The following is a 12,555-nucleotide window of genomic DNA, read 5'->3' as shown; positions in this document are numbered from 1 at the left end:
AACTAATTGTGATTGTTTCTTTTAAATAACGTTTGACATTATGAATTGAATATCTTTTAAAAAAGACATACAGTCATGTCTCTAGACAAATTTCCTACCCATTTAATTTATTTTTAGTATGAACCGACCGAGCTGCCTTTTTCGGCTCTGAAGTCTGAATCAGACAACAACGCAGTCAGTGGTGAGTTCGTTCCATATTGCTGATTTTTTTTATATTGAGCAGTATCTCTAAAGTATCATGGAACATCCTACATCCTACTTACTACTTACTTTCAGTTCTGGACACCCACGGTGGTGCAGAGGGCCGAATTGAAAGATCTCCATCCTGGACGATTGCCCGCCATCGCCTTGACCTGTCGACTTGCTTGATTTCGTTGTTGAGGTTGCGCCGACATGAGCCTCTGAATCTGCCTCTGCTGTGATGTCCTTCTAGGTTTCAATCTAACGCATGCTTGCAGATTTCGTTTCCACCCCTGCGTAGAGTGTGACGGACCGATGTCCACTTTCGCTCCCGAATTTCTGTCACTATCAGCTTTTGATAACATCGACGATAGAGCTCCACGTTGGAAATCCAATTCTGAGGCCTTACTTTACCTTACCGGTCAGGCTAAGGCCGGGGTGGCCTCTGCTGTACATAGTAGCCGCCTCCATTCCACTCGGTCCATGGCTGTTTGCCTCCAGTTCCGCACTCTGCTTAGGGTCCGCAGATCGTCCTCCACTTGGTCGATCCACCTAGCTCGCTGCGCTCCACGTCTTCTTGTACCGGTCGGATGACTCTCGAGACCATTTTAGTCGGGTTGCTATCCGACATCCTGATGACGTGACCCGCCCACCGTAGCCTCCCGATTTTCGCGGTATGGACGATGGTTGGTTCTCTCAGCAGCTGATGCAGCTCGTGGTTCATTCGCCTTCTCCAAGTCCCGTCTTCCATCTGCACTCCGCCGTAGATGGTACGCAACACCTTCCGTTCGAAAACTCCAAGGGCGCGTTGGTCCTCTGCACGTAGGGTCCATGTTTCGTGCCCATAGAGGACGACCGGTCTAATCAACGTTTTGTAGATGGTTAACTTCGTGTTACGGCGAACTTTATTCGATCGTAGAGTTCTGCGGAGTCCAAAGTAAGCACGATTTCCTGCCACAATGCGCCTCTGAATTTCTCTGCTGGTGTCGTTGTCGGCGGTCACCAGTGAGCCCAAGTACACGAATTCTTCAACCGCCTCGATTTCATCACCGTCGATATGAATTCGGGGTGGCGGGCGCGGTGATTCCTCCCTGGAGCCCTTTGCCATCATGTACTTTGTCTTCCACACATTAATGACTAATCCGATTCGCCTGGCTTCACTCTTTAGTCGGATGTACGTTTCCGCCATCGTCTCAAATTTACGAGCAATAATATCAATATCATCGGCGAAACCAAGCAGCTGAACGGACCTCGTGAAAATCGTCCCACTCGTGTTTATCCCCGCTCTTCTTATTACACCCTCCAAAGCAATGTTGAACAGCAAGCACGAAAGACCATCACCTTGCCGTAACCCTCTGCGAGATTCGAAAGGACTCGAGAGTGTCCCTGATACTCGAACTACGCACATCACTCGATCCATCGTCGCCTTGATCAATCGTATCAGTTTATCCGGGAACCCGTATTCGTGCATAATCTGCCATAGCTGTTCTCGATCGATTGTATCATACGCAGATTTGAAATCGATGAACAAGTGATGTGTGGGCACGTTGTATTCGCGGCATTTCTGCAACACCTGGCGGATGGCGAACATCTGGTCCGTTGTAGCGCGTTCACCCATAAATCCAGCCTGATATTGCCCCACGAACTCTCTTGCAATCGGTGATAGACGGCGGCATAAAATTTGAGAGAGTATCTTGTAGGCAGCGCTCAGTAGTGTGATCGCACGGTAATTCCCGCAATCCAACTTGTCGCGCTTTTTGTAGATGGGACACACGATACCTGCCATCCATTCCTCCGGTAATACTTCCTCCTCCCAAATTTTGGTAATGACCCAGTGTAGTGCTCTCACCAGTGCTTCTCCACCGTATTTTAGAAGCTCGCTTGGTAGTTGATCTGCTCCAGCGGCTTTGTTGTTTTCAACCGGCCAACCTCCTCCTCAATCTCTTGAAGGTCAGGGGCCGGAAGTCTTTCGTCCTGTGCACATACTCCTAGATCTGTTACCACGCCACCTTCGGTACTTGCAACGTCGCCATTGAGGTGCTCATCGTAATGCTGCCGCCACCTCTCTACCACCTCACGCTCGCTCGTGAGAATATTCCCGTGATTATCTCGGTACATGTCGGCTTGTGGCACAAAGCCTCTGCGCCACCATACACGAATTATATACCGCAGACATCTATTGATGAAAACCTGCAGCCGTTGAGTGTTCTCCACTGATACACACCAGGTTTCACTGGCGCACAGCAGCACAGATTTCACGTTCGAGTTGAGAATTCGGATTTTGGTGCGTCGACTAATCTGGTTGTTTATCCATACATTTCTTAAACTTGCAAAAGCAGCCCTCGCCTTCATGATCCGCGCACCTATGTCAATCTTGATGACGCCATCGGCCGCCATTTGGCTACCAAGAAATTGGAAGCTTTCAACATTCTCCACTGATTGCCCAGCTACCGTAAAGCTGGAAGGGTTGACCGTGTTTACATCCAACGATTTGGTCTTGTTGACGTTGATGGTAAGACCTGCCGCCGAGGAGCGATGGGCAAGATCATCGAGCTTGCTCTGCATATAGAAGCGCCGTTGAACTAGGAGAGCAACGTCATCAGCCAGTGCGAAGTCATGTAAGTGCTCCATGGGCTGCCACAGCAATCCACGATTTAGTTCACGATCAATCGCACCTACCAGGATCTGGTCGATTACGATGAGGAACAGTAGCGGTGACAGTATACATCCTTGCCTCACTCCAGCAACGACCCGGATGGGATCGGACAAGACGCCGTTGTGCAGTACTCTGCACGAAAATGCCTCGTACTGTGCTTCAATGAGGCCGATGATTTTCTCAAGGACACCCTTGCGCCTGAGGCCGTCTCCACAGTATTCGTGATTCATCAATGAACACCAGATATAGAGACTCTTGAAAATCAGAGTGATATGGAGCATGATAATATGGTCCACACAGGATCGTCCGCTACGGAACCCTGCTTGTTGCCATCGGAGAGTTGCGTCAATCCTCTTCTGTATCCGGTTAAGGATCACTTTACAGAGGACTTTGAGATACACAGTGACATGATGCCCCGCCAAGTATCGTATACATTCAGGTCAGGCACCTTTACTAAGACGCCTTGCATCTAGTCGGCCGGAACTGGATTAGCTTCGAGCTTCTCAGCTGATATGCGATCGACCCCCGGGGTTCTATTTCATGCAACGGATGACTATTTCTATCTCCTGCACTGATGGAGCTTCGGTGTTGACACGGATAATGCGTCGAACCCTTGGCGGATCATGCTGAGGTGTTGGTGACGTAGCCAATACTTGAAAAAGGTTTCCAAAGTGCTCGAATCGGCGTTTCAAATGGTCAACCGGGTTGGTCAATAGCTGTCCAGAGTCTGGACTCCAGACGCGTCTTTCACGGGCATCGCAGCATTCATCTTAGTCCCACTAAGCAGACGTGAGACATCGTAGAGGAGACGAATGTCGCCGGTATTTGCGGCCATCGTCGGCTAGAGAATCCGCCCACGCTCTTTTGTCCCGTCTACATGTGCGCTTCACTTCATTCTCGAGTGCCGAATAGCGCTGTCAGGCTACGGCTTTGGCTCCTCGTGTTTTCGCTCGCTCTATCGCGGCTTTGGCGTTCCTTCGCTCCTCTGTCTTCCTCCAGGTATCATCTGTGATCCACTGCTTTCTCCGGGTACGTAGCTCACCCAAATTATTCTCACCGGTGGCAATGAAGGCGATCTTGATGGCGCTCCGTTGATCTTCCATGCTTCCACCTCCTGGAATATCCGTAGCACGGTTCTCTAGCTCCTCGATGAAGGACCTTCTCACCGCAGCGTCTTCCAATCAGCGTGTGTTGAACCAGCGCCCGATTTTCACCTTCTGTCGGTAGATCCTAGCAATGCGCAGCCGGATCTCTCCGATTAAGAGATGATCGTCGGAGGCAATGAGCGATACATATTCTTAAATTCGATATTTCAATCAATCAAAGGTATTGAAGAAAACAGATAAAATCGATTTTCCTAATTTCTTAAAATCCATCGGTTTCCTATAGGTACATAATGCAAGAACAGACCTCTTCGCGTCTTTAAGACAACGGCGACAACGCCATGATCATTGCCGGTGATTACGTAACGATCAGCCCATGCTTGAGACCACTTCTAGTATATTACCACTAATGTGTACCCGTAAGCCTGAGCAGTAAGCACCCTTGTTTAGACCCCACCAACCAAGCTCCCACAGACAATAGAAGTACATTACGTTCTAAACAAACTGGCTGCAAAATTGCTTTATTATTGAAAGATCACGACCACTGCCTGATGGCGCTGACGAACGCCTCACGCTCGCGCTCTAGGTTCCTCAACCATGCTCAGTTCACCGCATAAAATTTAAAATATTCCAACCAAACTAGATAGGTGCAACGTGACCATAAATCTGCATAACACATCGACGGACGACCCCTCCACGAAGTGCTCCACTTCCCAAGCCCGACCCGACCATTTCAATATTATTCAAATTAATTTACCTTTTCCTTAGCAGTTCATAAATCCACACCGCGCAGCATTTAGTTCTTCACACAGTAGTGGCAGCGGCAGTCAACTAACCTATCTGAATGGTCCGCAACGACAAGGCGGACTTCAACTGCTCTACTTTATGGGCTCTAAACAATTGATGATTGGAATTCAATCGGATTATATCGATATCGATTGTACGGGATAATTAGATTAAATAGGGTAATTCGCCAATTGTTGAACGGTTAGTACTGGCATTTTGGTTTTCGTTCGTTTTTCCGTGCATAATTCCACTTTAGTTGAAAAATATCCAGTGAACGTCTAGATCTACTCATCCCTTATACTGCCCATTGAATTTGTATTCTCTTAAATTCCATTTTCTAAGAGAAAATAGAACATTTGTATGGGAAGTCTGTAACCCAAATGTTGAACGCTTCCTTAAGCTAGCTCATCCTAATGTTGGACGGTTCTCGCTAATTGTTGAACGATTGAAGCTTTGTTCGTAATTGATGACGTATAACCCGACATCAACCTATCATTCACCTGTTTTTATTTTGGCCACCAAACCCAACATAGACCCAACAGTTATCCGATGTGAGTCCAACAGCGGTCCAACATTTGATAAAATTTGACCCGACTTTGACCCGACATCCGATATTTTTTCACTCTGGCGGATTTTTTTCCGGGTATTTCGTGTTTTCGTGCCCAGCTAGTCCGAGCTAGTGACAATTCATTTAAATGACAAGGAATCACTCATTTGAAGAGAGTTCTAGTGGACTGGAATCGATTTAAACACGACTAGATGCAAAAATGGCTGAAAAGATTTGATTAGAAGCGAAAACGACATAAGAAAAGTATGCCTTTAAAGCCGCTGAAACACTTCTAGAAACCCATGGGACCCACTCACCCCCAAGAACACTCGTGGAACTACCCTAAAAATCCCTTGAAAACACGTGGGTTGCTCCTGAACCTCCTGGAACGCCTTGAAATACTCCGGGGACCCCCTTAACACTCTGAATTATTCCTCTTGAACAACTCTGGAATGCCCTTGGAACCCATTTAAAACCACTGAAATCTTTCTGAAGCTTACTGGAACACCCCTAGAACATCCCTGGAACGCCCTTGAAACCCCATGAAATGCACGGTTAGGTAAAGTGAAAAACAAATCTAGCAGTTATGCTAACATCGTAGGTTATGCCAGTGTTCAACAATTGGATCATGGATGCATAATGATAGTGTGATAAGAAAAATACTTTTTCAAATTAAATTACAATTTAAATGTGATTTTAAACAATGTTAAACTGTTAAGGACATCCTTCCAGTTCTTGTAACTATGGTGTGCCTTTGATATTTGTGGTTGATTTGCCCGCAAAGCTTATTTCGTAACAGCAATTTCTTAAAATAATTTTTAAGAATTGTGTAGTTTTCGTGTCATCAGCGGTACTAAATTTTCAATCATTTTTTTTACATAAAATATGTATAATTTTGTAAATTAATTAGAGCAATATCGTGACTCACATGTATCTGCATCTACATCATACGTTTACGTTGGATGAAAATTACTTAAGTACGATTTATAATAAAATATTCAGAAACTGTTCAACATTTGGGTAGTGTTCAACAATTAGCGAATTACCCTAGACGCCGAGAGGAACGGTGAGGTCAAAACGGAGAAATACCTAAGTAGGCAGGTGGGCAGATCCTGGTTCAAAGTAGTCGGGCGCTTGCTGCGATCTGCAGTGCAGCGAGATCCTTGGGAAAGTAGCGCACCTCTGCTGATTGGATGGAATCGATTGTTGTGCAAAGCAGTACTAGAATGTGAGCGACAACTCTAACATCCAAGTAGCTCGTCGTCGTGATCTATCGCTTTTGATAGGAGAGTTGTCAAGGTGAACGTTGCGGAGCAATCTTGATTGTTTCACGAGCAACGTTGTAGCATTTAGATGCTGGGGTCCAGAGGCTGGAAAATGTTAGAAACATGTTTCAATCTTATAATGCTAACAAGGTGTCACGGATGTCAACCTTTCTGTCAAAATATAAAGCTGTCCAACCATATGGCAACCTTTTGAGGAGGTATTCAATATCTTATTCCAAACGATGATAACGTCATACTTTGTTGTAAATTATGAAAAGTCGCCATTCGAACGATATCATAACATAATTCAATCTCTACACAATTCCAAACAAAAAACTTCTTCTTCTTCTTTTTTCTGGCCAACTAGCACCGTTCGGCGCCAGTTGTGTTTTACGTCGGCTGGGTCTAGGAGCTAAGCTTTAAATTCCGACGCCCCAGGGAGACAGCCACCACACCTGAGGACCCTACATATCGAACCCATCAACACATGGGCCGGGACCTACGGCTTTACTTCCTATCCGAGGGAAGACGTGATCACGGATTTTATGTCTCAGAAAATCCCATCGGCGTCGACGGGAATTGAACCCCGACCGACTGGGGTGAGAGGCAACCACGCTTACCACTACACCACCGACGCCGACAACAAAAAACTATGCATGGATAAACATGGTCAACGGCGCGCGCAAAGACACAACGCCCGCAGCAAAGCCGCAAAAATGCGATCGTCTATTTGCCGCGCCGCGTCGTCTCCTTCCTTTCGTTTGACACCGCGCGCTACTGCTGATCGTTAGTTTTTCTACAGTTGTTAGAATGAATTATGAATCAAAACAAACCTCGCGGCTGCAGCGCTGCAGCAGCCGGACCCAAAGGGGTGCATAAATCGTACCGTCAACATGTGACTGCACTCGCGTCGCGCGTTGACGGCCTTTGGGCCCCTCGATCGTGTCCCCGCTTGCTTCTCCGTCTGTCTGCTCGCTTTGTTCCAATGTTCTACAATTTACATTAGATTACCCCTCTGGGTTCGCGCGCCCATGCCTCTTTCTCTTCGCGGCAGTCGGGAAGCCGGCGAAGACGGAGAATGAAAAATCTAAATCGGAAAATTGTTAGGCATGCCTCTGTATATGGCCGCTGCAGCGGGTTGCAGTCTCGGTCGTACAATTTGAATTTATCTACTGAGGTAGCGTATTGCATTTCAGCAACCGTGCGCATGCATTGTGTTTGCTCAACCCCGCGGAATGATCTTCGCTGGAAGCATGTGGCGCCCAGCCAGCGAGGTCAGGCAAATTCAATCTGTGATCGATCAAAGGCGGCGCTCGCTAATTTGAGCTCATTCTAGTACTACATCATAACTGTCAAAATAACATGAAGTGATGCCAGTTTGCCGGCTACAACAGTCGATCGCAATGCCAACCATGCTATGCCATGAACTTGTATTACTGTTCCCACAGAAAAATTTCCACCTGACAAATGATTTGCATTTCAAATGCTTACATTCACCGCAAATGTTTCCATTTTTCTACCTCTTGCAGATGATGCTGTTCGTCGTAGCATCAGCGCTGGTTGCGCTAGCGCAAACCGACGCTGTCAACGTGGCCACCTCGTACAGCGTGATTCACCACGGAGAACCGCAGGAACGCGTCCTTCACAAATCGCAAATCTTTGCCCCATCCACCCACGTTGTCCACGCAGCCCCACACTTCGCGTAAGCCACTTGCCTTACACTTACACTTGACCCTTAACAATAATACGGTTTCTCTGCTTCAGCCCTCTGGTCAGTGCCAAGACCACCAAGTACACCGTCCCATTCCTGAGCGCCTACAATAAGGTCACCCAGTGCCCGGCTCCTCCACTATGCACCAAGTCCCGCTACCGCACCCTGGACGGATCGTGCAACAATCTGCAGAACCCAACCTGGGGTACCCCGAACCGTCCGTACGGTCGTCTCTTGACTCCAAAGTATGGTGATGGTGTCTCTACGCCAACTACCTCGGTCACCGGCCAGGATCTACCCAACTCCCGTCTCATCTCGCTTGTTGTCTTCGGCGATGAGGATGTGCCCGATCCACAGTTCACCCTGGCCAACATGCAGTGGGGACAGATCATGACCCACGACATGAGTCTGCAGGCCGGTGGTACCCAGTCCAGTAAGCATCCCTCGAATCATGTTCAAATTGTTCAAGATATTCAACGCCTCTTTACCACTTTTCAGAGAAACACGCTACCAGATGTTGTACCGACGACGGCAAGCTCATCGGCAAGGCTTCTGCTCCAGCCACCTGTTATCCAATCATCGTTCCGGAGAATGACCCCGCCCACTCCCAAACCGGAACCGAGTGTATCAACTTTGTCCGTACTCTCACGACCCGCGAAGACGCCTGTACCCCAACTCACCCATCCGAACCGGCCGAACAGCTCACCACCGTCACCTCGTGGTTGGATCTCTCCATGGTCTACGGCAACTCCGATCAGCAGAACGCCGGCATTCGTGCCTTCACCGGAGGTCGCATGGCTACCGTCGAGCGCGGTGGATACGAATGGCCACCAAATAACCCCAACGCCACCACCGAGTGCGATCTGGTCTCCCGCGACGAAGTCTGCTACCTGGCCGGAGATGCCCGTGTCAACCAGAACCCAGGACTGACCATCATGCAGATCATGCTGCTCCGTGAGCACAACCGCATCGCCGACAACCTCCAGAAGCACAACCCCCACTGGGACGACGAACTGCTCTTCCAGGAAGCCCGCCGCATCAACATCGCCCAGTACAACTACATCAACTACTACGAGTGGCTGCCAATCTTCCTCGGAAAGGAGAACATGCTCAAGAACCGTCTGATCTACAACGTCAAGGCCGGAGACTACATCAACGACTACGACCCAGCTCAGGATCCCTCCGTGCTGAACTCTCACTCCACTGCTGCCTTCCGTTATTTCCACTCCCAGATTGAAGGACGTCTCGAGTAAGTTCGGCCAAATCCCCAATTTTCGACAACCTCTAACCTTTTCTCCACGAACAGCCTCGTTTCCGAAATCCGCAAGCCCACTGGATCCCTGCGTCTCAGCGACTGGTTCAACCGTCCCTCGATCATTGAAGCCGGCGACAACTACGACTTCCTGGCCCGTGGTATGGCTACTCAACCCGAGGAACTCACCGATGTCAACTTCGATGCTGAAATCAAACACTTCCTGTTCCGCCGTGGACGTCCCTTCGGATCCGATCTGCGTGCCTTCGATATCCAGCGTAACCGCGATCACGGTCTGGCCGGCTACAACGATTACCGTGAATTCTGCGGCTTCAAGCGCGCTCACTCCTGGGAGGACTTCATGGATCTGATCTCGCCACAGGTAATTTCCTCATCCACATCACATTTTCAAAACCTAACCTCAACCTCTTTTCCCGTAGGATGTCGCCAAGCTACAGTCATTGTACACCAGCATCGACGATGTGGACCTAACTGTCGGTGGTTCGCTGGAATCGCACGTTAACGGAGCCCTGGCCGGACCGACCTTCCTGTGCATCCTGACCGAGCAGTTCTACCGTACCCGTGTGGCCGATCGTCACTTCTTCGAACGCGGCGACAAGGATGCGGCCTTCACCCGGGAACAGCTGGCCGAAATCCGCAAGGCCAGCATGGCCCGTATCTTCTGCGACAACGGTAACCACGTCACCTCGATGCAACCGAAGGCCTTCTGGCGGCCATCGACCCACAACCAGGTCGTGTCCTGCGCGGAGATCCCCGAGGTCGATCTGAGCATGTGGAAGGATCTGTCCTACGACAACAGCCTGCACTCGTTCCACTACTTCCACAACTTCAAGAAATAAGCCACCACTGAACTGAAACAGAGATGATATTATCACGTGCATTCCACGCGAACTTTACCACTTAGCGAAACAAGCTCAAAGCTATGTAGTTTATTCCTATGATGCCAGATTGTTTGCTAGTTGTTCCCCCTTAGTTCCCAAAATCCTCCATTATCCTTCCCTAAAACCCCCTTACGATACTCCCTAAGAATTCGTCTAAAATTTTGTGTTTCTTTTTTGTTTATAATCGTGTGTGATAGAAAATCTACTGTTTTGCGCCTAATTCCGACTACGAAAAGAGTCAACAAAAATCCGCCTTTATTAGAACCTATTGTTTGCCATAAGAATGATATTGTGAGTGTGAAACAAACACAGAAATTCGACGACACTCACCCACACAAACGAACAAAGATGAATCGAAAAGAAAACAAACCCACAAAGTGTAAAAAATCCCATTTGCGCGCTCATAGAACAATAGCATCGTAGGTGTAGATGCCTACGAGACATACCCATATTGTAGATGTGATCGTACAACCAGTGAAGAATACAACAAACAATACGAAAAGTTACAAACCCCGCCTGCCCCGCGTTGAAGTATTATGTAGTGCAAAGTTACTACTCAATACGAGCTATTATTAGTTAATTTAGTAGTGCTATGTTTTTTTTGTTTAGACTTATTTAATGTATAGATGATGAAGACGAGGAGAGAAAAAAAGAAGTGTACATGTTGAAATGTAACGCACGTTTTGTTGTGAATAAAGAAATAAATTAAGAAAATATATTTGAAGTGGTGTTTCACTTGAAAGAAAGAAGTTTCTTTGTACATGGGTAACCATTTTTACCGAACTCATGAGTAAAAAGTCATGAAATCATAGAACTGGGTCTTTCATGATATCATGACGCGAAGGACGTCATAACAAAAGTCATGGTCGCTTGCAGAACGAAAGCCTGGCGCGATGCGTTGATTTTTATGTAGTTTATATGTTTTTTGTCGAGAACTGCATACTTACTCAGGAATTGATGGGCTACAACTTGTAGCGGCGAGTCTACGCCGAATGAAGCAATCGCCTCCACTGGTCTCGGTCCTGGACCAATCACCTCACGTCGCCCTGAACGTTAAGAGTCCTTAGGTCCTCCTCAACTTCAAAAAGCCAAAGTGTGCGCGGCCTACTACGAAGCTGACAGCGCTTTCCTGGTTCTGTGCTAAATATGGTTTTCGCTTGCCGTTCCTCCGGCATACGAGCTACGTGCCCAGCCTACCACATCTTGTCATGTTTTATTCATTTTACGATATCCATTTCTTTAATAGAAGTATAAGACTAACTAGTACGTTAGAGGCGCTTTACCGTGCATACTACGACTGTGACTTGGCAAGTGTCACAAATTCTGCTTCGGTACTGCTAAGCGCGAGCAGGAACACTTATCGGGAAATAGATTTGCGACTGCCTGCATCGCTAGCCCAGTCTGTATCCACGTAAACTTCTAAACCGGGTTACTCGGCCTTCAGCAGCGTAAGTTTGTGGTCCATGGTTGACTTCAAGTAGCGCAGAACACACTTAGCTTTCGTCCAGGCTTGGAATGGACAATGGTGCACTTACCGAGCGTCCGGGTATTGCTACGGATGTAGCGATGTCCAGTCGAGTATTGACTGCCACGTATAACACACCTCCTATTAAACTGGCGTATTGGTGGTTGTTGAGTAGCATTTCTTTGTCCTCCTTCTGTTTTAGGTGGCCAGGATCCAGGAACCTTCATCCTTTGCGAATCTCAGCAACAGCTTCTGGATGTAAGTTTTCATCTTATCAGATAGAAGGATGTTGAAATATTGTAAATGTCATTTCGAACTGTCAAAAAACCGCACCGCAGAGCTAGGGGTTAGAGTGACTGGAAGGGAGAGTGGCGTCAATGTCAAAATTGGAACAGCGATCGTCTGTCAACTCCATACAAATTCCCGTTCCAAACGAGCAGGAGACCTGTCAAAATTGGAACATGACGCCATTCTCCCTTCCAGTCACTGTACTAGCCGCAGAGCCACACGGAGCGCGCAAAGAGAATTTCACACTCTAGTTAATTTCACTTTGAACGGCCCGTTCGGCGTTGCGGTGCGTTTTTTTTGACAGTTCGAAATGACATTTACAATATTTCAACATCCTTCTATCTGATAAGGGAACGTTCAAAAATTACGTCCTTGATTTGGGGGAGGGGGGGGGGGTCTA

The 12,555-nt window shown here is 47.7% G+C and overlaps 1 protein-coding gene across 1 annotated transcript in view; it reads left to right on the top strand.

Annotated features, from left to right (window-relative positions):
* LOC109421941 (peroxidase) overlaps positions 1-11,120 on the top strand; it is a 127,507-nt gene extending 116,387 nt beyond the window's left edge. Inside the window, exons 2-6 of the mRNA XM_019696577.3 lie at positions 8,067-8,239; positions 8,302-8,681; positions 8,747-9,497; positions 9,555-9,882; positions 9,941-11,120. Of these exons, the coding sequence (XP_019552122.3) occupies positions 8,067-8,239; positions 8,302-8,681; positions 8,747-9,497; positions 9,555-9,882; positions 9,941-10,360 (2,052 nt within the window). The 3' untranslated portion in view covers positions 10,361-11,120. The remainder of the gene's footprint in view (positions 1-8,066; positions 8,240-8,301; positions 8,682-8,746; positions 9,498-9,554; positions 9,883-9,940) is intronic.
* The last annotated feature ends 1,435 nt before the right edge of the window (positions 11,121-12,555 follow it).

The sequence above is a fragment of the Aedes albopictus genome, chromosome 3 (genome assembly GCF_035046485.1).
Source record: "Aedes albopictus strain Foshan chromosome 3, AalbF5, whole genome shotgun sequence".
In the NCBI taxonomy this organism is placed as follows: Eukaryota; Metazoa; Arthropoda; class Insecta; order Diptera; family Culicidae; genus Aedes; species Aedes albopictus.
The sequence above is the reverse complement of the archived record's forward strand: the minus strand, read 5'-3'. Positions and strand labels throughout refer to the sequence as shown.